Source organism: Geotrypetes seraphini, chromosome 4 (assembly GCF_902459505.1).
Source record: "Geotrypetes seraphini chromosome 4, aGeoSer1.1, whole genome shotgun sequence".
In the NCBI taxonomy this organism is placed as follows: Eukaryota; Metazoa; Chordata; class Amphibia; order Gymnophiona; family Dermophiidae; genus Geotrypetes; species Geotrypetes seraphini.
Window position 1 is genome coordinate 235,276,991 of NC_047087.1, and position 26,655 is coordinate 235,303,645.

General features: G+C 41.1%; 1 protein-coding gene across 3 annotated transcripts in view; it reads left to right on the top strand.

Moving 5' to 3' along the window:
• Positions 1–26,396, top strand: part of VSTM4 (V-set and transmembrane domain containing 4) — a 75,829-nt gene extending 49,433 nt beyond the window's left edge. For all 3 annotated transcript variants that reach the window (XM_033940340.1, XM_033940342.1, XM_033940341.1), the window contains one exon: positions 25,742–26,396. In XM_033940340.1, the coding sequence (XP_033796231.1) occupies positions 25,742–25,867 (126 nt within the window). In that variant the 3' untranslated portion in view covers positions 25,868–26,396. The remainder of the gene's footprint in view (positions 1–25,741) is intronic.
• The last annotated feature ends 259 nt before the right edge of the window (positions 26,397–26,655 follow it).

The window sequence follows — 26,655 nt, forward strand, 5'->3', positions numbered from 1 at the left end:
TTGTAGAAGAAAAAAAAACACGTTTTTGGCTTTTGTTATTTTTCCTCTTTCTCTCCTAGTCCCTCCCTTTGAAGGACGTTCACAACCTGAACCCAGGTTGTGTGGGCAAGCCTCCCTTATGCTAAAGGTCTTCTCGCCCACCCGAATATGCCCATAACATCCGGAACTTTAATTCAAAGGGCACTTAAGAGAACTGAGGTTTAAGGAATTATTTTGGCATTACTTAATTAGGCACTGCTGCCATGCCTTTTCCAGCTCCAGACTCCATGTCCATGTCTTCCTCAAACATGTATTCTCCAGAGCCTTCCTCACTGAGCATTTCCCAGGCTGGCTCCAGGGGATTAGGGCTCTCTATGAAGTCCTGCACTTCTGCTGGTTCTTCCCATCCCCCTCTCTGAATGCTGGCTAGTCCTCTCCAATCGTTTCCCCCTTCAGGACACCTTCCAGCCCCTCACCCAAAAATGTGTTAGGAAAGTGATTGTACTTCCCTGGAGGTAATCTCTCTCCCCTGATGGGCTGGCGTCCTGGGAACTTTCTTGGCTGTCTCAGGGAAGAAGGGAGATAGCAGCTATAGTGGTTTGCTGCTGGGCTCCTACAATCAGGAACAGGTGAGCCTCCTCCTTCTTCCTGATTACTCTGCCTTCTGCCTATTTGAGGTTTGCATGGTTGCAGGGCTCGGTGACCAGCTCCACCCCCTTCTACCGGGATTTCTCTAACCTGGGGAAAGGAGTAATAGGGACTGGCTTGTGGTTTCAGTGCCCTCCCTTCCAGAATCCTGGGCTGACTCCACCCCTGCTTTTCCGCCATGTTATTTGGTTGTGCTACCCTGCGGCTTTTACCAGGAGAAACAAGCTTTAGTTTAGAGCTGGCATTCTTAAGGGCTGTATTTCTGATTGGACCCACAGTCTTTTTACCTGTGACAGGAGCTTCCCTGTCACAACATGCACATTGGTACGCGTAGTTGATATGTGCGCACAACTGAATTGATTAACTGGCAATTGACATCTTGTAATTGCTGCTAATTTGAACTAATTAAAAGTTGCGCGTAACTCTGAATGTGTAATTCTATTAAAAAAATATGCGTCAGTTGCAGTGTGTGAATTTGAAAAGGGGGCATGGCCAGGGGCTGATCGGTGGTGTTCCTAAAAGTTATCCGCATTGTTATCGATTACGCCCAATCTGTACAGAACCTAGGCAGAGGCATTTAGGCCTGGTCTTAGCTGGCGTAAATGGGTGCACCTAAGTTATGCATTGCACTCAGGTGCAATGCGCAATTCTATAAAAAGTAGACCTACCTTGTAGAATCGCACTAAGCACCATTCTAGTTGGTGCTAATTTTTTAGGTGCTATATATGGAATAGGGCCTAAAATGCTTACTCTGTTTTTTAGTGCATGGGAAGTATGTGCTGATCAGAAAATGACCACAGGATGTCTGAGTGTGTCATGTGGCAGCTTAGTAAAAGGATCTTTTATACTTTATGGGTAAAATTTTAATGGTTGATACTGAAAACAGCTTAATTGAGCAGGAGCACACTCAGCCAGCCATTTGCTGATATTCAGCAGCCAAAAATGGGATACTGCTGATGAATATAGACTCTGAGGCTCGGATTCTGTAACTGGCACCGGTAACAGGTGCTGTGCACAATTCTATAAAAGGTAAGCTTACAAAACAGGTAGGCCTCCAAAGCCAGCGCCAGTTGCAGAATTGCAGCCACGTATAAATTAGGCACTATAAATGCAGGCCAGTGTTTTCAAGGCACTACATTTCCGGTGTCTACCTTTGACAGAGGCACTTTATGATGCCTAACACCACTTCCGGCATTAGCCATACCCAGTGGCATAGTAAGGGTGACCAATGGCCTTCCTCTGCCTTCTTCCCTGTCCCCCGCGCGTACCCAGTTTCCCTTTCCCCGTACCTCTTTTAACTTCTCCGGCGTGAGCAGCCTGCCCACGTCAGTGTCGGCTCGCCCTTTGACATTACTTCCTGGGTGCAGGTCCCGGAAGTGATGTCGGAGAGAGTGCCGATGCTGAGGCGGGCAGCAACCTCATGTCGAGGAAGTGACCAAGGTACGGGGGAAGGTAAGGGGCGCGTGTGACAAAGAGAGGAGTGAGGAGGGGCAGAGAGAAGGGGGTGCTGCATCTTTAGGAAGACCGTGCCTGGGGTAGAGCGCCCATCCCCCCCGTACCCCTCCTTACTATGCCACTGGCCACACCTATAGTGGCGTTAGGTGTCGTAAAGTGCCTCTGTAGGTGCAATTCTGGTGCTGTTTGTCTAGGTGCTTACATTTTTCCTTTTAAAAGTTTAAAAAAAAAATTTTATAACTAGTGTTTTCAATTTAAGTTAAGTGCTGCTGGTAGGTTGCCTACTGGTACCTAACTTAAGGCGCCATTTATAGAATCCAGGCCTGCATGCCCAGACACAATTCAAGCAGTGCTGGAGAAGTCAGTGGTAAAGCCAGAAGACAGGCAGACATGGTTTCAAGTTTCAAGTTTATTTATTCATTTGATGAATCGCCTATTAAAATTGCTAGGCGATGTACAAAATCCATATAGAAAATAATACAGAGAAACTATCAATTAACAATATAATTACATAAAATACGAACAGGAAGGGGTAGGGAAGGATTAAAGTTTACAATCTTAATTTTGGTAGAAAAATGGTAGAGAACAAAAGGTAAGGGGCTAAAATCCAAAGCACTGTTCTATAAAAGTTTTAGTGATTAAAAGCATCTATAAATAGGTAAGATTTTAAAAGTTTTTTAAAAGATACAATGTTTTTTTCAGATCGAATGTATTGAGGGAGGGCGTTCCACCATTGTGGTCCCATGACTGTGAACATGTCAGATCTACGTGTACCAATAATTTTCAAAGAGGGTACTGACAGCATGTTTTGGCCGGATGATCGAAGAGAACGTTGAGAATTGTAAGGAATTAGAAATTGAGAGATAAAGAGTGGTTCGTTAGATGCTAGTGTTTTAAAAATAAGTAGTAGAATTTTAAAGGTAATCCTGTGGCTAACTGGTAGCCAATGTGCATCTTTTAAAAAAGGAGTAACGTGGTCGAACTTTTTAGCGTTGTATATGAGTTTAATGGCCGTGTTTTGTATTACCTGCAGTCTCCTTTTTTCTTTCTGGGTGATGTTGAGTAAAAGAGCATTACAGTAGTCAATTTTTGAAATTACTAGGGAGTGAATGAGTATTTTTATCGATGTTGAACTGAGAAATTTGGCGATTGAGCGTATCTGTCGTAGTTTAAAGAAACAGCTTTTAACAGTAAGAGAGATGTGTTCATGGTAAGTTAATTTATCATCTATAGTTACATCTAGTATTTTAACGGAAGAAACCAAGTTGAGCGAAATATTATTAAGGATAAAAGGGTGGGGTTGAAGGGACACTACTCTGACTGGAGGAGGGTCATGAGTGGTGTTCCGCAGGGCTCGGTGCTCGGGCCGCTGTTATTTAATATATTCATAAATGATCTAGAAACAGGGACGAAGTGTGAGATAATAAAATTTGCAGATGACACCAAACTATTTAGGGAAGCTCGGACTAAAGAGGACTGTGAGGAATTGCAAAGGGACTTGAACAAACTAGGAGAATGGGCGACAAAATGGCAAATGAAGTTCAACGTTGAGAAATATAAAGTATTGCATGTGGGAAGCAGAAACCCGAGGTACAACTATACGATGGGAGGGATGTCATTGAATGAGAGTACCCAAGAGAGGGACTTGGGGGTAATGGTGGACAGGTCAATGAAGCCGACTGCACAGTGCGCAGCGGCCGCTAAGAGAGTGAATAGAATGCTAGGTATAATCAAGAAGGGTATTACAGCCAGGACGAAAGAAGTTATCCTGCCGCTGTATCGGGCGATGGTGCGCCCACACCTGGAATACTGTGTCCAGTTTTGGTCGCCATACCTTAAGAAGGATATGGCGTTACTCGAGAGAGTTCAGAGAAGAGCGACACGTCTGATAAAAGGGATGGAAAACCTTTCATACGCTGAGAGATTGGAGAAACTGGGTCTCTTTTCCCTGGAGAAGAGGAGACTTAGAGGGGATATGATAGAGACTTATAAGATCATGAAGGGCATAAAGAGAGTAGAGAGGGACAGATTCTTCAAACTTTCAAAAAATAAAAGAACAAGAGGCCATTCGGAAAAGTTGAAAGGGGACAGATTCAATACAAATGCCAGGAAGTTCTTCTTTACCCAATGTGTGGTGGACACTTGGAATGCGCTTCCAGAGGACGTTATAGGGCAGAATACAGTACTGGGATTTAAGAGAGGATTGGACATTTTTCTGCTGGAAAAGGGAATAGAAGGGTATAAATAGAGGATTACTGCTCAGGTCCTGGACCTGTTGGGCCGCCGCGTGAGCGGGCTGCTGGGCAAGATGGACCTCAGGTCTGACCCAGCAGAGGCATTGCTTATGTTCTTATGTTCTTATAAAAGGTTTTGACAAGGTTATATCTTTTTTCCAAGTGAATAATATTGTTTTTGTTTTATTGATGTTTAATGCTAGTTTATTTGTGTTAAGCCAGTTTTGGATTTTTTCCAATTTGTGGTTGATAGATGTGATATCGGTAATATTTTCTGGATCCAACGGGTGAATGAGTTGAATGTCGTCTGCATACGAAAATGGTATAAAACCAATAGATTGGCAGATACCTAGTAGAGGTGAGAGAAAAATATTGAACAGTAAAGGGGACAAGATAGATCCTTGAGGGATTCCAAAAGAGGATGAATAAGATGTGGATTCTTCATTGTTAAACCTGACTGAGGTGGTGCGGTTGAGTAAGTACGAGTTGAACCATGAAAGAACATTCTCGCTTATTCCTAATTCTTCTAGTCGAGTAAGGAGCAGGTTGTGATCTATAGTGTCAAAAGCTGCGGAAATATCTAAAGAAAAAAGGATGACTGATTTGTGGTGATCCAGGTAGTATTGAATGTTGGATGTTAAGCCTATTAAGGAGTATTCTGTGTTGTGAAATTTTCTAAATCCGGTTTGGTTGGGGTGTAAAGCATTGGTGTTTTCTATAAAGTCAGATAGCTGGTTGAAAATCAATTTTTCGGTTAATTTTGCTAAAAATGGGATAGTGGCTATTGGTCGGTAATTGGAAAGTTCGTTTATGCTATTTTTATGATTCTTAAGGATAGGAGTGATGATGGCAGTCTTCCATTGAGGTTGAACTGTAGCAGTAAGCAAACTTTTCTGAATGAGTGAATGAATGAAAGGTCCGAAGTGTGAGAAATGTTTTTTTAAATAAAAAGGAGGAATGAGTTCGGAACGAGAGCCTTTTAGATTGACTTATTGGAAGAGGGATTCTATATCTTGGATAGAAGGAATTTTAAAGTTTGAACATTTAGCTGTTGGAATGGATTTTGGTTGGTAAGGGTTTGTGAGATTAGTTGTTGTGTTGTGAACAAAGGAATTGCGAATGTTATTAATCTTTTGTGTGAATGCATCAGCCAAGTCTTGAGCTTTTAATGTGGATTTTTGAGTAGAGTTGTTTATTTTATTTTTTGGGTCTATGGATTTTAGGATATTATACAGCGTAGAGGAGTTTTTTGCTTTTTCAATTTTATTGGAATAATATGTTTGTTTTGCCTGATTGATTTTTGTTTTATGATGAGAGACGTTATCCATTTATGTTTGATGATTATCTGAAGTTTTATTGTGTCGCCGTTTTCGTTCTAAAGAACGCAGTTGTTGTTTGATAAGGCGAAGTTCAGTTGTATACCAAGGGTTTAAAATTTTACGTAGAGGAATGGTTTTTAATGTTGATGGAGATATATTATCAAGAAGGGATAGTAAAGATGAATTCCATGCAGATAGTTGGTTTTCGATGGAGTTTGGAAAAGACGTTAAGATTGTTGAGTCAAGGAGTGAAGTTATGTCAGTATTGTCCAAGTTTGTATAATCTCGGGCAATAATAGTTTTGGTTTTGGGTAATGGTTGAAGTAGATTGGGTTTTGGTAGATCAAGAGAAAAGGATATGAAATGATGATCAGACCAAGGAACCGGAACAAATGGTAATAACAAATGCCTGTCTTTGCATACAATAGTTAGAACCACATAAAAAGCATTATTTATTTAAAAATTTATATACCACATAGAATTATGCGGTTTCCATATCACATACATAAAATCTTGTTTCCCTATGATTATCACATATAACATAGACATGAGCCCACAGACCCGATCCTGCCAGGAGCGTGAACTCCTCCCCCTGCAGTCCATTGGAGAGATCAATCTGCCTGCTTTTAAATATCAGCAGCAGTGGAGATCAACTGCTTTTACATCTAAGCAGCAATGAGACCAGCCACAACCACCGAGAGCACTCAGACCCGATCCTACCAAGAGTGTGAACTCTTCCCCCCCTGCAATCCGCTAAGAAGATCGACTGTCGGCTCCGGGCGGCTTTCCCGCAGAGGAGAGAATCCTGCATTCACCGTGGACCTCATCTGGGGCAGCCTCCTTGGAGCGGCTGGGGCACGGGCAGTGTGTCTGGGAGGGAATGCATGGATGGGAGAACATCGCAGGGGAGGAGACATAGGCATCCTGGGACTGTCGGCCAGAAGAAGCCCTTTCTGGATACGTCAATCGCTCCTCCTAAACTTACTTGCTCCACTTCATCACTGACGCTGACCCATTCTGCTTCTATTCCTTTCTCTCCTCTCTTCTACCTTCCAAAGTATTTAGACCAATGCTGTCTTTTTAAAATATTTATTTTATTTTTATTTTTCCTCTAACTCTACTTTTCACTTCACTATTACCCTCCAGGTACTTTAGTTAGATTGTGAGCCTTCGGGACAGTAAGGGAATTTTCCAAGTACCTTTCTTATTTCTAATCTTAATGTATATTTTCTGTAAACCGCTTAGAACCTAACGGATGTAGCGGTATATAAGAAATAAATTACATTACATTACATTACATTACATGTCTGAACAACATCATTAATAGTCCCTGTTATAAACAGGGATAGATCACAAATTCAATCAAATCTCACCTTTGCCCAGTTAGGTATGCAGGTACCAGCACTGAATAGCATTTGACATCCTCACAGCTTCCAGGTCAGCCAAGGTGCCAGATATCCAATGTCAGTGCTCACCTATTGACAAGCATTGAAGATTTAGGTCTAATTCAGCCCACGGCTATCAGAGGCTTTAAAACTGCTGACCGCCATGGGTTGAATTTCACCCCATATTTATTATTTTGTTTAAACCATGAGAACATCTCATGTCAAATACTATTTACTTTTCATCTGCCAAACTCCACCAGTGGAAATTATAACAAGTTCTTCAGGAAAAAATAAATTGCAATAAAGTCTAATTTTTGAATTATTTCTGGATGTTCCTAAAGAAATGGCAATGTGATAACTGCTCTTTTTTTCAGAGTCCAGTACCATGCTGGCCTTAGGTTCCCTGGTGCCGTTTGCAAGTTGAATTGCCAGTGGGTGAAAAAAGATTGAAGGTGTGGGGGTGAGGGGGGGGGGAAGGAGTGAGTGGAGTTCAGGAGAGGGAGCTTGGAGGGATTGGGAGGGAACCCAGAAGAGATCTGTTTATATTTTGTTTGCAGGAGTGGTGCCTATTTAAAAAAAAAAACAAAAGGGAACATGAATAAAGTGCATTATTAATAAATAAGTCCTGTTGCATAAAATACTACCTGAGGTAAATAATGCATGTTAACATGGTAACGTACTTAGATAGCAATTTATCAATGTGGGCTTCCAATAAGACATGCCATTTTACCAGTGTCTGAGGCTATTTTAACACAGGTCCCATTTTATACAATATAAACCTCAGGAACCAGCAGCTGGCATTAGTGGCAAGCTCTTTTCCATGTGCTTCAAATTTTTCATTCAGCACCAAAGAAGTAGAGGAGGAGGATGTGGCCTGATGCACTGCTGCTCTTCTTTCCTTCTGCTTCTGATCCACCAAGATGGCACTATAGAATTGGTGCTAAACAGATGACATTGGGACTCCTAAATCTTGGCACCAATTTATAGAATTTCCACCTATAAGTCCCAAGGGATTTCTATGCATAAAGAATCCCACCAGCTAGTTTCATCTACCCCCAAAAATACTATGGAAAATGACAGCATTGTTTTACAAATTTATGTATAGGGGAGTGAAATCTGGATTCCATACAAAATAGACCAGAATCCAGACATGCATAAGTTACCTAGTTTCACTGTCAATCCTGGCCACCCCAAAGCAATATGGGAGTTATAGTCTCTGATTCTTCTCACTGAAATTCATGCTGCAGGTCCCATAATACATCTATACAGGGCTGTCAGAAAGCCAGAAATTGCCTAATATCTCCATGTTAAAACTGGATAACTTGGCAGCCCTGAGAATCTTAGTATAAACCATGTATCCATTGTTGTAATACATCACAGTTCCCAATAATGGAGCTAGCACCTTTCGTCATACTGTTATAAAAAAAATTATTAAATGGATGAAACTCCACCAATAAGCTATATCACTCTCAAAGAGAGAAATATAACTTATAAAGAACTATCAATTTGGGATTAAAACTTAGCTCTGTAATAATAATTCAAGAACTAAGACTCAGAACATTTATAAGCAAACTGAAAATGTATTTAAAAGCATTAATCAAGCAGGTAGAAGCAGTTACAGATATGATCTTTTTGAGCAAAGATAATAGAATTAAACTAGACAAAATTTTTCCAAGGATCTAATTTTTTCACAAATGCTGGTTGAAAAGTCCTTAGAAGGCCGCCCTTTAGGCCTGCGTTAAGCACATGTGCAGGAGTTAGATGGTTAAGTTGTAGAGGGAGGTTGCAGCTTGATCCAGCACTGGTCCGAAGGAGGAGGAAAAAAGAGACAGAAGACCCAGTGTGTCCAGGCTTTATAGATGTGGGGGTAGGGGGTTCAAAACCCAGGGACAGTCTCTAGCATCACATCTAGTCATAGAGCAGTGCATCACAGAGCGGGGCTGTCTTGTCTTTAGTGATATCATCTGATTAGATTTTCTTTCAGACTATGGGGGGGGGGGGGCAGGGGTACTGGTACATCCATGCTTATGTGTATTGGCCTGAGCTGCTGCATCTGGCCATGTCTTTGTCCTTTAAAATGGCTCAGTCCTGTTACTGGCACACCCAGTCATGCTTTTGTAATAGGTGCCTTTAGCATAAGATGGCTGGGGACAGGGGTCAAAACTTTTATTTACTTTAAGTCATTTCAAGCAAACTTAAATAATGTACATCCAACAACTAAATATAATAATTGGGAATAAAATCACACATTCTACTACGGATGCAATTACTGTAATAAACCATATACAAAATACTTATTAAACCTTGAAAGAAAAGAAGAGAAAGAAAAAGTGGGGAGGGGAAAAGAGAGACCAATTTGTGTATGGAGTGTTGTGTATAGTATAAAAAGCGACCATTTTTGTGTACGGAGTGTGGTCAAAGTACTATTTGCAGATCACGCTGCAATACAACTCACCATCAGTGGCGTAGCAAGGGGGAGAGGTGGCCAGGGTAGTAGCCCCTGCCCTCTTCTCCACCCCCCACCTCCACATGCTCCTTCCCCACCCCCCTCCTGCCACGCGCATGCCGCTTCCCTTACCCCATACCTCTGTAACGTTCCTGGCACGTGCAGCAATCCCCAACCTGCTGTCACACCAACGTCAGCTCTTCCTCTGATGTCGCTTCCTAGGCACCAGGAAGTGACAACAGAGGAAGAGCTAATGCTGGCGCAGCAGGTTGGGGTTGCTGCTCACACCAGGAACATTACAGAGATACGGGGGAAGGCAAGCGGCATGCATGTGTGGCAGTGAAGGGGGGGCAGGGAAGGAGCAGAGCTGAGAGGAAGTTGGGTGCCTGTGCCCTCACCAAGACAGCATTCGGGGTGAACCGCTCTCCCCCTCCTTACTATGCCACTGCTCACAATATACCTAGTTGTTTCCAATATGCAGGTTCTTCTGTATTATACTTTGAAAGGAAGTCAGTTAAAATGACCTATAACAGGATTCTTAATGGAACTATCTCAGGCTACTAAGCCCAAATTGAATTAGATAATTTGGCTACTCTCGTTTTCTGTGTTTTGAGAAGAAAACAACCTACATAATGGTACTATATGTGAGTTTCCCGTAAAAGTGCTCCAGTGGGACATTAGGGTGTCAGATGATTCATAATGAGGAACCATTTCAGCTACAGATCCACTGGGTCAGAGAAAATGAATTCCCATATTGTATTGAGGAGTTATCATTCTGGGATAATGATGGGGTGTCATGTATCAAATCATAGTATGTTACAAACCATAATCAAATTTCTGTCTCAAAAGCACAAGCTTTTGAAACATAAAATAAATCATTTTACTAATGCCTTCTTCAAATCTGGCATATAGTGGTCCAGCTCTTTCTTGTGCCTTTTACATTTTAATTCACACAATTACATGCTTTGCTTTTTTATAACCAAGGTTTTTACCATCATCCAGCCCCAGAACTAGTGTTAATGCTCATGTCTATATTACGCAAGTATGGGCATAAATTATCATATTTCATAATCAATGTGCATACTAATTTTGTTCTGCTCAATCTTTGCCCATGTGCATTCCCACAGATGTGACTCAGTTCTGCAAATGATGCCCACATTTGGGCACCCCCCCCCCCCCCAAATGCATGTCAAGCGCTATTCTATATATGGTGCTCGAAGCTGAGCGCTGATTATAGCAGTGATTCCCAACCCTGTCCTGGAGGAACACCAGGCCAATCGGGTTTTCAGGCTAGCCCTAATGAATATGCATGAGAGAGATTTGCATATGATGGAAGTGATAGGCATGCAAATTTGCTTCAAGCATATTCATTAGGGCTAGCCTGAAAACCCAATTGGCCTGGTGTTCCTCCAGGACAGGGTTGGGAACCACTGGTTTATAGAATAGTGAGTAGTGCTGGGATCCGTGCCCAAATTTTAGTGCGAGAATTTAAACCAGATTAACCCTGGTATAAATCACCGTGCCTAAATTAGATGCAGAGCCCCCAAATTCTGTAACATTGCACACATTCTTAGAAGCAACCCTGACCTGCCAATTCCCCTCCCATGGCCACGCCCCCTTTTAAAATATACACATGATAATAGGAACTATAAAGATGCACACATAAATTCCAATGATTGCCATTTACTGCTGATAATTGATTTAGTGCCCAATTATCAGTGCTAATTGGCTTGTTAAACAATTAAATTTTGCGCACGCCCAAATTTGCACATGCAATTTTGAGCGCTATATATAGAATAAGGGGCTTAAAATATATGTTATGTAAACAACATGCATACATTTACATAAACAGTAAGTTATTGTACGTTCACAACTCTATTGATTACATCAAAAATTAAAACTGGGATGTCTCTTAAGAACATAAGCATTGCCATACTGGAACAGACCAAAGGTCCATCAAGCCCAGTTTGCTGTTTCCAACAGTGAACAATCAAGGTCACAAGTGTGTGGTGCAGTGGTTAAAGCTACAGCCTCAACATCCTGGGGTTGTGAGTTCAACCCCCCATGCTGCTCCTTGTGACCATGGGTAATCACTCAGTCCTCCATAGGTACATTAGATAGATTGTGAGCCCACCAGGACAGATAAGGAAAATGCTTGAGTACTAGATTGTAAAAATGCTTAGATAACCTTGATAGGCGGTATATAAAAACTTAATAAACTTGATACTTGGCAAGATCCCAAAAGAGTAAAACAGATAAGTGGCTTTTCCCAAATGCATCTTAACAATGGCTTATGGACTTTTCTTTTAGGAAATTATCCAAACCTTTTTTAAACCCTGCTAAGTGCAAAGGTGACTAAAATCCCACTATTTATGCACACAGAAATAGACAGCTTCTTATAAAATTATCCTCTTACTGTTTGATAACTGCAACACTTTACCTCCTGTTAGTAATTCTATGGAGACTGCAAGATCTGGGCCTGATCCCAGTCTATCTTTATAGGCAGAATGCAACAGATCAGATTGGCTGATAAAGCTGTAGATTGGCAGTATTTATGTCCTGAGACTCCTGAAGGGTTTGGTTTGACCCTTGTGCTTTTTAATTTATTTATATATGCAATCCATACATGAAATGTTTAGAAACTTGTCTGTAGGCTGATGGTGTCATGGCTTTTGTATCCAAAACAAATTGTCTCGCAGGGAAAGTAAGGAAAATCAACACCAAAAACACACTGCTCCAAAATAAATCTCTTAACATTTAAACACACATTCATACAGGTCTTCTTGTCCTACATGAAGGTACACAGAGCTCACCAAGAGGGAAAGAAAAGCCTCCGAGATTCAACAGTAGTAATGTGGAAAGATTTCCAAGCTCCCTAATTAAAGTCATTGGCACATAGCACCTCCCCTCTGGTGCTCAAAAAACTTTTTAACTGGTGAAAAACTATCATTAAATTGTATCCAAATGCTTTAATTTTAGCAATACACTTTCAGCTAAGTTCAAAGCAATTCTGTATCAGTCCATCGGGAAAATAAGTAACAATGCGGTTCAAACTTTCAAAGCGTACGTTGCACATCAATATGTACTTGCTATGATTGTAGTGATGATAACTCATTCACTAAGAGCTGCCCAGAAAAAAATCCTCACACAATTCCTCCTCTCCGACGATGACAGTGTTTCGCGACTTTAAACACCACTGTGTCAGGGAAATTACAAGTGTTCTACATTCAGGGTAGTCTCCAGTGCGGTATCACTTCACAAACTATCCTGCACCAATGACCTAGTGAAACTTTTGATAGTGTCCTTTAAGGAGCCATTGTCCATTAGAAAGCACTAATCTTTAGTAAAAGGACACCCTAGTGTCACTGATTTGATGATAAAATGGCTGATTTGCAATAAATCAGTATTAAATATCTGAAACCCTTGGCTTGTTGGGGGGGGGGGGGCAGTTATCAATCTGTGTTAGGACAATAACTATGTTATTTTCCCCTTATTGCTCCTTAAAGGGCACTAACACAAGTTTTCTTCTCCTAATGCAGGGCTTTTCAAGTCACTGTGGGGTACATAGTATTGAGATTCATAACATGCAAATGCAAAAAGCTGGCTTAACCTCCCGAAAGCATGGGGCTGCAACGCTGACCCAATATTCCTGGATCACAACTTAAAGGGGCCATGTTGTGCCTCCTGAGAGTGGTACTCCTGTATCATGCTATCATCCTGATGCTTCCTAAATCAAGCTCCTTTCTCGATGCCTGCATCAATTAAGCCCTGTCCCCCAACCGAAAGTACCCCCACACACAACCAACTTTCCTCAACCTCCAATAGTTGATTTCAGAGTTCCCTGGTGTCTAGTGGGCTCAGGAAAAATGATCTCCAGTGTATTTATTTATTCAATTTTCTATACTGTTCTCCCTGGAGAGTTCAGAATGGTTTACATGAATTTATTCAGGTACTCAAACATTTTTCCCTATCTGTCTTGACAGGCTCACAATCTATCTAATGTACTTGGGGCAATAGAGGGAGGGGGGTTAAGTGGCTTGCCCAGGGTCACAAGGAGCAGTATGAATTTGAACCCACAACCTCAGGGCGTGGAGGCTGTAGCTTTAACCACTGTACCACACTCTCCTCCAGTTGCTCGTGTCCTGGCCAGTGCTGAATTTCAGAATGCCAAGTTAAGCTCTGGGACTCATTGCCAAAGGATGTGGTAACAGAGGTTAGCATATCTGGATTTTAAAAATGTTTAGACAAGTTTCTGGAGGAAAGGTTCATAGTCTGCCACTGAGATATACATGGGGGTAGTCACTGTAGGATGGAATGTTGCTTCCATCTGGGTTTCTGCCAGGCACATTTGACTTGGAATGACCACTGGTCATACAGGGCTGGTTGCACCATTGGTTTGACCCAGAATGGCTATTCATGCATTCTTATATCTTGTAAAGAAGCCCTTATAAGACTACTGCTAGAAGTAGCCAGTGAAATCCAGCACCAGCAATGGCAGGGACAACTAAGAATTGCTCCTGCTCGACCTCATTAGACACCAGGGAACTTTGAATACAAGCAGGGTGTGGTCTATCAGAGGTTGGGGGCTGTTCCTGTGGGGGAATTTTCAGTTGGGGCAGGATCTATTTTCTGGGGGGTTGGGGGGAACTTCATTTGGAGTTCATCAGGAGGAGAGTTTGATTTGAGGAGCTTGGGATGTGGTCTTGGGAGGTTCAAATGAGGCTCAGGAGTATTGGGTTGGGTTTGCAGCCAAATTTTCATAGAATGTTAAAATAATTAATTCATTCATTCATTTATTTAGCCCTTCCTCTCAAAGGAGCACAGGATGGGTTACAAGAGTACATTCACAGTTTAGACAGGAGAAGACTTAGGGCTCCTTTTACGAAGGTGCACTAGTGGTTTTATCACACGCACCGGATTAGCGTGCGCTAGCCGAAAATCTACTGTCTGCTCAAAAAGAGGCGGTAGCGGCTAGCATACGCAGCAATTTAGCGCGTGCTCTTCCGCGCATTAAGCCCTTAGCGCACCTTCATAAAAGGAACCCTTAATGCAGCTTATGAGGTTGCTCACAAGCAACATTATTTGATGAAATGTTATCTATTTTGAATAGTGTGGGAGAGTCTCTTTAAAAAACAAAACAAAAAAAAACACTCTTATCAACGAGCTGAATATTCATGCCGGTACACTGAGATTAGCTTTAACATCTGATTGAAACTGTAACATGGCCATGTTGGGCATTTTATATTTAGAAGATAAAACAAAGTCCTTTATGCGTTCTATTTTTTATGTTGGTTCCTCTTTCTTAGGACCAGTGTACTATGGTGTACATTGGAAACTAGCTATGAGGCATAATTGCAATGATCTGTCGTCTTCTATATCTGATGGATGGATGGGTGGATCATGCCACTGAGTTGGCCACTGACTCATGGCATCATGCACAGTGAGGAATCCACCCTGTGATGTTTCAGGGCAGCGTACAGGAGTGGTTTGCCATTGCCTTCTCCCATTCAGTGTATGGCTCCCCCTGTGTTGCTGCTGCCCAACACGGGGCCCCTCAGCCTGCAGTGCCTGGTAGTCCCAGGTGGTCTCTCAGGGTAGTGAGACTGTAGACCCTCTTCTCTATATCTGATAGCCCTACTGTATCTTGTCTAGTCCATTTAGTAAGAAGAACACTGTCTTTAATAAGTTCTCTTCTGGAATGGCCTAAAAACTTTTACGAAGGTGCGCTAAACATTATAGCGCGCGCTAGCCGAAAATCTACCGCCTGCTGAAAAGGAGGCGGTAGCGGCTAGCGCATGTGGCAATTTAACGCGCGCTATTCCATGCGTTAAGGCCCTAGCGCGGCTTTGTAAAAGGAGCCCTAAGTGTGTTTGTGGGGGGGGGGGAGGTTCAATTCCCATTACAGCTCCTTGAGAGTCTGGGAAAGTCACAAACCTCTGTTGTCCAGGGTAAAAAATAATATATAATATATATATATATATATATTATATAAACCATATATTATATATTATACATATAATATATAAACCACTTTATTGTAATCACAGAAAGAGGGCATATCAAATCCCATCCCTTCTGTATGAGTTTCAGACACCAGTGAAACAATAATGTTTGTTACTCATTTCACTCCTTTGTGATGTGGAAATTTTTTCACCTATTTATAGTTCAGAGGAAACAGTTTAATTAAAGAGCAAGAAGTAAATAGATTATTGCTGTTTCACTGGGTTTATTTATACTTAAGTCATACAAAACAAATTTCATTGATAGCATTTACCAATACAAAGGAGTTTACATGTAAACTGATTCAGAGGCATAATTTTATTTCACATTTTATCCTGATTGCTTAGTGAGAAAAGTGCATTTTTCTTTAACTGTGAAGATATTGTTATGTTATATTTATTGATCTTTTTTGTGATAATGGGTTTGCACAATTGAACTCTTGACACACTTATTCCTTTAGCGCTTTTGTTGGCCATCAAATGCATTTAACTTTCCTTCTTGAAGTCTAATCCAACTTTCACATCAAATTCCATCTTTTCGGTAAGAGCAAATGTCTACTACAGGAGTTGGCATAATGGCTTTCTAAACTTATCTCACTTTTTTAGTATAAGTCTCAAGTTTCTGCTTGAAATCCCAGGAAACATTAAATGGTGAAATACAAAAAAAATTACTTAATTTAAATCAGAAGATCCTCAGAGAAAAAAAAACCTTTGCTGCTTCCTTGTTGAATTCATTGCAGTGTTAACATAAGAATAGCCTTACTGGATCAGACCAGAACCAGAACATAACTGACTCGGATCTTTTTCTAATAAGAAATTAATTATATAAATTGGACCAGTGGCATAGCAAGGGTGAGAGGCGCCCCTCCCTCACCCTCTTCTCCCCCACCCCCACCCACTCCTTCCTGCCACGCACGTCCACCCCTTCTCTTCCTCCCATGCCTCATTAACATTCCCGGCGTGAGCAGCAACCCCAAACTGCTGCTCTCACCAGCGTCAGCTCTTGGCCTGATGTAATTTCCTAGGCGCAGGTCCAGGAAGCGACTTCAGAAGAAGAGCTGATGCTGGCGGGAGCAGCAGGTTGGGCTTGCTGCTCACGCCAGCAACGTTAAAAAGGTACGGGGAAGGGAAGGGGTGTGCATGCATGGTAGTGGGGGAGGAGAAGAGAGGCACCTGGGGCGGACCACCCCCCCTCACTACACCACTGAATTGATGCCCTGAATTAGGTGTCACAATGGGGCGTGATGAGTGTCAATTCTGTACCAGCATTTAGGCGTGCCTAAGAGGGTATATATTATAAGCATAAACCTGCTTTGGCATGCCAAAAGTTAGGCATGATCAGTTATGTTGGTGCCTACATGTTTCTTCTAATGCATGCAAATGATAGTATTCTATAGGTTGCTCACATCACTTGGTGCCATATCCTTGGCCCACCCATCTCTGTCCATGTGCACTGTTCCTTTTAAGCTGAGTGGGAGTCCTCCATTTCCAGTGGGTGGTGCTGTTTCACAATCACATTTTTCAACAGCGAAGGACAGGCAACCTGTAGAGGACATCAGGGAACCTGCCTGGCTCTACAGATTGAGAACACAATATTGAAGCACCGCTCCCAAGTGGCAGCAGTGCAGTTGGGGAACTCATACTCAGCTTAGTGGAAACAATGCCCATGTGAATGCCTCCTTTGCAGTTATGCACCACAACACTTATGTGCCACTTTATAGAATAGGGTGTAGTGTATTTTGGTGCATATCTGCCAGTTAGGGTAGCATTTACATATGCAAGATGCGTGCAACTGCATGTACCCATTTATAGAGCAGATTCCTCAATGTTCAATTGATTAAGTGAGATTCTATAAAAGTTAAGTGCACTTTATAGAATCATGCTTAATGGCGTCTATAATGGACTTAGGTGTCGATAAGCGTTCTAACCTTAGGCCACCCTACTAAAGCCAGGGTTTTCTTGGCCTAAATGAATGTGCCTAAGTCCAAAACAGGGGTCTACATGAAAAACATGCCTACATTGAGCCCCCTATCCATGCATATTTTCTGGTAGGCATCTTAAACTAGGCACCTACCATCCAATTAAGTAAAATTTATTTCAATTACAAGGTACTAATTGTTAATTATCAGCGCTATTTAAACCTTTTAATTAATTAAGTTAGATGCCTAGATTGTCTAGGCGTGTCAATCTAGGCACTTAACTTTAGGCATCATTTATAGAATCAGGGCCTTAGTGCTTCCTTTATAGGAAGTGTAAGTGGTCTTTTGTGAACTGCATGTTAGTGGTTAACATGCAATATTTGCCATATGATAATAACTAAAACACATTCCACACCTATTGTCTGCCCATAACACACCTCCTATCATATAAATCGCTTACTAGAGAATTCTATATATAGCATCTAGAATTATGGGTTATTTAATAATAATAATAATAATTTTATTTCTTGTATACCGCTATACCGTGAGTTTCAGTGATGATTTTTCAGCAAGGCACTGAAAAGGGCCAAAATGGCTGCTTGTCAGAGAACTACACTTATGCGCCCCATTAGAGAACAGCGCCTAAGTATTTTCTCGCAGATTTGAAAAGGGGGGTATAATGATGGGAGGAACATGGGCGGATCAGGGGTGTTCCCTTAAAATGCTCACAATATTATAGAATTCAGGAGATCCACTTGGTGTAAATATTTGCTACCAAAGTTAGGTGTATATTCTAGCATGTCGCACTATTCTGAAGAGGGTGTCCATTCTGGAGTGCCTTTTATAGATTACCATTCAGCAATGATGTTTTAGATGCTGATTTTTTTTTTTAGCACAATTTACTGAGTCTAGCCTTTATTGCACAGTTTACCATATGCTGGCTACAAAAGTAATGCAAAACCCCTTATCATCGCTCTGCGTACTCAGTTCTATAAAGTATACAGTAAACTGTGCATTAATAGGGTAGTTCTATGAATGATGCAGAAATTTTTGCACGCAAAATTGTGCACTGTTCTGAGTTATGCACCTAACTAAATTGGCCAATGAGTCAATTAGCATGAAAAATTGGGAGATAATCAGTGGCATGGTAAAGGTCATACCCATTCTTTGCCTCTAACCTGCCCGGTTTCTTGCCACCTATCACAGAAAGCAGTTAACACATGAATTAGCGTGTACTGTCATGTCTGTATAGCAAAAGTTAATATATGCTAATTTACATGTTATCTACTTAACTTCCTATGTGTCTTCACAAAATAGCCTCATAAACCTGCAGAAATCACATGAAAAATGAACCCATGTACTGTATATTTAAAGTGGTTCAAATATGGATTACCCATCAAAAAAAGTTTATAAATATTACTTCCTCATGTCCTTACATGAGCTATTTCATTTTGTGACCTGGGAAGCCCATATAACCACTTAAAAAAAAAAAAAAAAAATCTTCATTTATGCAGTGACAGATTGACACATATTGATGAGAGAGGAAAATGAATAGTCAGTAATTTCTCACTATCTGATCTGTTAGAGATAGCTGTTCTATTAGGACAACTGTGGAGATTTAGGGGGAAATTCTATAAGGAGCGCCCAAAAGTTAGGCGCCGAAATAGGCATCGTTCAGCATGATGCAAGTAAAATTGGGTGCTGTTTAGTGAATCACACTGAGCGGCACATATTTTGGAGATGCCTAATAAATAGGCCAGCTCTAGGCACAACTAAAAGTTAGGCGGCCATGCGAGCGCTGAAGCACGCTTAATGTAATGTAATGTAATTTATTTCTTATATATCGCTAATCCGTTATGTTCTAAGCGGTTTACAGAAAATATACATTAAAATTATAAATAAGAAAGGTACTTAAAAATTCCCTTACTGTCCCGAAGACTCACAATCTAACTAAAGTACCTGGAGAGTAATAAAGAAGTGAAAAGTAGAGATAGAGGAAAAAAAATAAGAAAATAAATATTCTATCAAGACTGCATTGATCTAAATACTTTGGAAGGTAGAAGAGAGGAGAGAAAGGAATAGATGCAGAAGGAGGAACCGTTGAACAATAGAATTCTGGAGAAATTTAAATGATAGAAATAGAACAAAACAAAAACAAGTGGCAAAACAATGAATAAGATTAAAAATAATTCATAAACTGGAAAGAAAAAGAAAAAGAAAACATTGTCTTTAATCCACGGTTTCAGCGTCAGTGATGAAGTGGAGCAAGTAAGTTTAGGAGGAGCGATGACGTTCCCAGAAAAAGGGCTTCTTCAGGGAAGAGACTTGGCTGACAGTCCCAGGATGGCCATGTCTCCTCCCCTGCGATGGTCTCGTCCATGCATTCCTCCCCACGACACACTGCCCGTGCCCCAGCCGCCACCCTGAACGGCTGTTCCAAGGAGACTGCCCCAGATGAGGCCCACGGTGACTGCAAGAATTCCTCCTCTGCGGAAAAGCCGCCCGGTGCTGATTGTCGGTGTGTGCTGGCGCCGTTAGAGCTGGGGCTGACAGGGGACCCCTGCCCTGCTGTTGCTGCATTCATCACAGCACACAGACTGTGCGACACCGGCAGGAAGCTCTGGAGAAAAGCTGGGCTGATGGACGATGGGACTCCGGGGCAGAAGTTCCCAGACTCCAGACCGGGCAAGCGCCGATCAGACCACTGCCGCCGGAGCCAGGAGCGCAGGAGACAGGCAGAGGCAGCGAAAAGGACTGCACTGACCACTGGGTGCTGAAGCCGGATATTGGGGGTGAGGCAGAGCCTCCCAGGGCCAAGGGACCGGCCATCTCCTGTCTCAGGCAGTCCGCTGAAGCCAGCGCTTCCTAAGCCCCCGCCGCCTCAGCTCAGCAGGTGACTTCCGGTGAGCTTCAGAGCGATCCTGGCTATGGCCTGTAGATAGGCAATGGCGGCGGATGACGACAATGGTGACCCCACAATGGCCTCCATGCCGGAGAGCCCGTCGGTCATATGCGACAGCATCCCGCCAGGTCTGTTCAGCCTCAGCTCACCGCTGTGTTCGGGTCTGGGCGACAAGTACCGCGGTTCAGGCGACTGAAGTCCCTCAGCTGCTGCTGTTGCTGCGGAGAACGACCCGCCGCTAAAACTCCAGTCGCCGCCAACCTCCGACCTCGACCACAGGAGAAGGCCACCATGATTGTTGCATGCGGGTCAAACCGTCAAGAAAAGACAGCAGGCTCCAAATTTAAAACAAGATCAACAAAAATTTGAAAAGAATGTTACAGGAGTATAAATGTAGATAATAAAACCAAATTAAATAAAAAAGAAACCAAAAAAAACCATAACACAAACAAAGAAAACGGCGGGAGGCACCACAACAGCAACCTAACCCGGCGCCATCTTGAAAAAAAAAAAAAAAAAAAGCAGCGATTCTGTAACAAGGCGCCTAACACAAAGCCACGCCCAAGGTTAACATGCATAGCGCCTATTTTTTTGAAGACTGCCTAAATTGTTACAGGCATCTTGTTACAGAATCGATCTTTCTTGATAGGCGCCTAAGCTTCAATTATTGCTAATTAAAAAGCTTAATTGAACTTGTTATTCAATTTAGATAGGCGCTTATCTAGTTGGGCGCCTCCAAAATAGGTGCCTAACATTAGGCGCCGGTTACAGAATTTGGAAGGTAGCTGTTTTCAAATCCCTGGATTCTACAAAGTAAACTTTGATAGATCCCATCAGGTTTGCAAACCATTGCCTGTTAAATAATAATAATAATAATAACTTTATTTTTGTATACCATAGTACCATAACAGTTCAGAGCGGTTAACAGAGTAAGAGACTGTACATAGACAGCGATGTTACAAACAAGATAATCAGCTTAACTTAGCAGGAGTAGTCAGGATATCCGGAGGCATGTCGGAGATACAAGGCAGGGTTACAAGGTGGGGAGGGAGTCAGAGAAATTTATCAAAGAGATAGGTTTTGATTGATTTCCTGAAATTTTGGTAGAAGGGTGAGTTAGAAATGAGAGTGGTAAGACATTTATTCCATTTGCCTGCTTGGAATGCCAGAGATCTGTCAAGGAATCTCTTGTAAACACAACCCTTTAGGGACGGGAAGGCAAACAGGTGGACATTACGTGTGCGGGTGGGACCTGAATGATCAAAATGATTCGACAGGTAGATTGGAGACGAGCCTGTTAAGGTTTTGAAGCAGAGGAAAGCAAATTTGAAGATGATCCTTGCCTCCATTGGCAGCCAGTGCACTTTTTTGTAATAAGGGCTTATATGATCTGATTTTTTGAGATTGTAAATGAGGCGAACGGCAGCATTCTGAACGATTCTTAGGTGTTTGATGTTTTTTTTTTTTTTAAAGGATCCTAGGTATATAATATTGCAGTAATCTAGGATGCTCAAGATTAGTGATTGAACCAGAAGTCGGAAGGAGGGGAAGTCGAAATAGTGTTTGATGGTATGAAGTTTCCAGAGGGTACCAAAACATTTTTTAACCTGAGCATTAGTATGGACTTCGAAAGTCAGGCATTGGTCCAGGATGACTCCAAGGATTTTGATAGTGGGGTTAATTGGATAATCTAACCCTTTTAATTTCAAGGAGGTATTTGTTAGCTTGTTGGTGGGACTAGCCAGGAAAATTTTGTTTTTTTCTGGGTTCAGTTTTAATTTGAATAGTGTGGTCCATTGTTCTATCTTGGTGAGGATGGAAGAGGTGAATTGTTCGGTCTCTTGTGAAAGGGAGGTTATGGGAATGATAATAGTGATGTCATCTGCGTATATATATGATTTCAGTTTTAGGTCAGATAACATATGACCCAACAAAGCCATGTAGACGTTGAGAGGGGAATAGAGGGGAGCCCTGAGGTACTCCGCAGGAATTGTGCCAGGATTGAAAGAAGGTTCCGTTACAGTGAACCTGGTAGGAGCGATTTTTTAAGAAGCCTGTGAACCAGTTTAGTACTTGTCCGGAGATGCCAATGGAGTCGAGGCATCTGAGTAAAATGTCATGGTCGACCAGATCAAAGGCACTGCTCAGGTCGAACTGAAGTATCAGGGCGCTTTTTCCCAGTGAAAATAAATGGAGGAGGTAATTAGTCAGAGAAGCTAAGACTGTTTCTGTGCTATGAATTGTGCGGAAACCAGACTGGGAATCATGAAGAATGTTGAACTTCTCTAGTTAATTCATGAGGTCATGAGTAACTAGACCTTCCATTATTTTTTGGAAAAGTGGTATATTGGCAATGGGTCTGTAGTTGGTAGCTGAAGAGGTAGGCTCCTTGGGGTTTTTAATAATTGGGGATACAAGAATGTGGCCGAGTTCTGTCGGAAAGTGGCCGGTGGATAGGCATAGGGAAACCCAGTTGAAGAGTTCAGCTTTAAATGGGAGAAGGGCGGATTTCATGATAGAGGGGGGACAGTTGTCTAGTAGGCAGTTGGATTTTGCATATTTAGAGTAGAGCTTGAGGAATAGGTTCCAGTCTGGGCTTTCGAAGTGGTTCCAGGTCATGTCTGCTATTGAACTTTCTTATCCTATGGTAGGTTGGTTGATTATTGGATCTGTGTTGGAAACTACGAGAGACGATTTCAGATTGTGAATTTTACTGGCAAAATAGTCGGCTAGGATAGTGGCGGAGGGTGGGAGGTCAGAGTTGGGGCGTTTGAGTAAATCAATATCGAACAGAGAGTTAACTATTCTGAAAAGTTCTTTACTATTTAGCGTGGGAGAATTGATTATTTGGGAGTAATGTTTACAGCACTTTTCTTTAATTATTCTTTTATATTCTTTGACTTTTAGTCACCAGTTGTCTGTCTCAGATTTACGCTATGTTCTTTCTAATTTACGTATTTCTCGTTTTAAAGGTCAGCATCAAACCAGCTATCTGAGGGACAAAGTGTTTTCTTGCGAAGTTTCAGTGGTGCGATTTTGTTTAGAACCTGATCGCTGAAGTTATTCCAATCAAAGATGAAATTAGGTTCTAGGCCGGGGTTGGAAATTAGGCTGTAGTGCGACCAGAATTCTGTTGGGTTTAATTGTCCTCTTGACCAAAACATCTTTTTTTGGGGACTGATCCTAGTTTTCCTTTCAGGTTGTTTTTTGATCCAAGTTAATTCAAAGTTACAAAGAAGGTGGTCCGACCAGGGAGTATTAACCCAGGTTTCATCTATGAGATATATGATGGGGGTGATAGGGACATTGGAGAGAAAAGTAATCAAGTCGAGGTGGTGACCTTTCCTGTGGGTCGAGGGAGGCTTGGAGAAACCTAGCGAAGATAGGAAGGAAAGTAGGTCAGCTAAGTGGACTAATATCTTTCAATCCAATAATCTAAAGCAGTGATGAGATCCATTGCTAATTTTGGTGAAAACACACTGGTCAGATATAGATATAGATATAGATATTTTTAAAAAAAATATCTTACCAAAAGCATATGAAAATTTGTATTTTGTGACAATTCAACAGGTATTATTTCATTGTATGTCATTTTATTATGAACATTTTTAGCAATCTGAGCAAAATATGAGGATAGCTTTCTTAGAAAAAATGTTGGCATGTAAATAGTTAATTAGAAAAATATGTTTTCAATAAAACTGGTGATATGTGATCAATAAAATGGCCAAACACTATGGTATTCAGCATTACTTGGAATAGAATGGGTTTTTTTTTGTTTTTTTAAAGATGTCTTGGTTTTCTTGCCCCATTATTATGCATCTTTTGTTAGAAATTGTATATACTTTATAATGTTGAGCCTCCTGTGTGTTTTCTTCATATTTTCAATCAAATTATTACATACAAGAAATATGCATAGGGGGAAATTATTCTACACATTTGATGGTGTGCTGTTGCTGGTAGCGGTAATTGAAGTACCCTTTCCATTTATGAAAGTACTAATTTTATTTGGTTTTATTGCTTTTCTAGATGCAATTATTTATTTAGTGTGCTTTGGCTTTATTAAATTATGTTTACTATAGGAACATCATAAAAATGTATGAAAACAACACATCAGCCAAGCCTGCCCAGTGACCTGTATTAAGGAATATAGTGTTATTTTTCATATCAAACATAATATAATAATGTGCAAATAAACAGATAATCTACACCACAAAACAATGCAATTCTGAGGTAATACAATAAAACACCTGGACAATATGATTTCATAAATCTTGGTTCTAAAATTTACATGAGCTGGGCGTTGTGCTGCTATTTTTAGGGCATGTGGTATTTCTAAATGGAGCCATTATAACATGAAATGAAATTAAACGGAGATGCAGGGAGTTAATGTGCACGCTGCATGCCCTGAAGCAGTTCATTTCTATAAAGCCACCTAAAGACAGCAGAGCCCTAATAAATGCATACCCTTTCGGTGCTCCCTAAAATGACTCCGGCAACAGATCTAGAACTTTAGTGGATGTTCCTTGAAGTAGACTATGAGGTGTGTTTTTAAGAACAAGCTGTGCAAAAAAAAGCTGTAAGGATTATTTTCTGAATCTATGTAAACGACTCAGAACTCTCTGTCCATTTGATCTGTAAATCTGTGAGCTTCAGTCTTAAAGATTTGTTTATACCATGTATAGTTGCTAAATATCAATGCACTGGTATGAGAAAGTTTACTGTTGCAGCCTGATGGTGAACCATGGCAGGTCATTTGATGTATGAATAATGGATTTTTAATTTAAGAAACACAGAACTCTGCGAGAGGCCGCTGAAAAGTTCTCAGCCCAACCAAGACGAGAATGATGTGGAGCCATGAAACTTGCAAGTTATTCCACACTTTTCTTGACACTTTTTCATTTATTTCATATCACTGAAACAAAAAGTGTCAAGAAAAGAGTAGAATAACTTGCAAGTTCCATGACTCCACATCATTCTCTTTTTGGTTGGGCTGAGAACTTTTCAATTGCCCCTTGTATTTGTTTCTGGAATTCTCTTCTGGAGGCAGTTATAGGGGAAAACACCCTCCAGGGATTCAAAGCAAAGTTAGACAAGTTCCTGCTGAACCAGAACGTATGCAGGTAAGGCTAGACTCAATTAGGGCACTGGTCTTTGACCTAAGGGCCTCCGCGGGAGCGGACTGCTGGGCACGATGGACCACTGGTCTAACCCAGTAGCGGCACTTCTTATGTTCTTATGTTCTTATTTATCGTTTAAATAACACTGAAAGGTGTATGCAGCACTGTATATTTGACATTTAATAGTTGGTCCCTGCTCTGAAGAGCTTACAATCTGATTTGGAGAGACAGGACATTTAGGCGTTGGGGCATTTCTTGCTGAGAAAATGATAGGATGGACATAGAAGCCATATGAATATTGTTAACTGTTTTTGTCATTTTTGTGTTTTCTTGTACAGCCAAAAATTGCAGAAGAGAGTTTAACATATGCTGAACTGGAACTGATGAAACCACCAAAGCTGGCAAAAGGTGTTCCCACCAGCACTGTGTATGCACAGATCCTCTTTGAGGAAAACAAGTTGTAAACCAAAGTGTAATGTATTTAATGCCCAGTGGACTGTTATTTATAAAGCCAGAAAAAAAATTGTTATTTTTTTACTTTCTTTTATGTACTTCAAGTTTGATGATTTTTTTTTTTTTCATTAGATTAAATTGTGTAAAAGGTTATGTTATTAATGAATTGGGAGTATTTTGAAGAATAGTTTGTGTTTGGATTCTTCAGGATGTTTTATAACTTGTTTGATTTTGCAGCAAGTCAAGCAGTTTATTCATAATTAGAAACATGATGGCAGATAAAGGCCAAATGGCCCATCTAGTCTGCCCATCCACAGTAACCATTATCTCTTTCTCTCTCCGAGAGATCCCATTGGGAAGTGTGTTTATGTTACTAAAAGGCATCCAGAAATATATGTATTAGATTCTTGCTAGCTTATGCTCAAGGAACTATTTTTGGTATTATTATAAACCTGCTAGATTATGATGATAGAGTTTTCAGCATTTTGTAAATGTTTGGTAATATATCATAAGTCCTGAAAATTAAAAAAAAAAAAAAAACCATGCAAAATAAAAGATACTTTTCTTTTTTGTTTCATAAATGTCTAGTAGCTTACCAGCGGGTTGGTGAACACTTCAAATGAAATTCTAAATTGAGCAACTTGGGTAATATTAGGGAAGTGCATTCATTTTCAAATGAATGGTAAAATGCAACAAATGAGAGTATTTTCAATTCATATACCTTTAAAAGAACCAAATGACTGGGGGGAGGGGAGAGGGGGGCCTGATTTAGCAGCGTCCTCATTCATTCCACTCATTT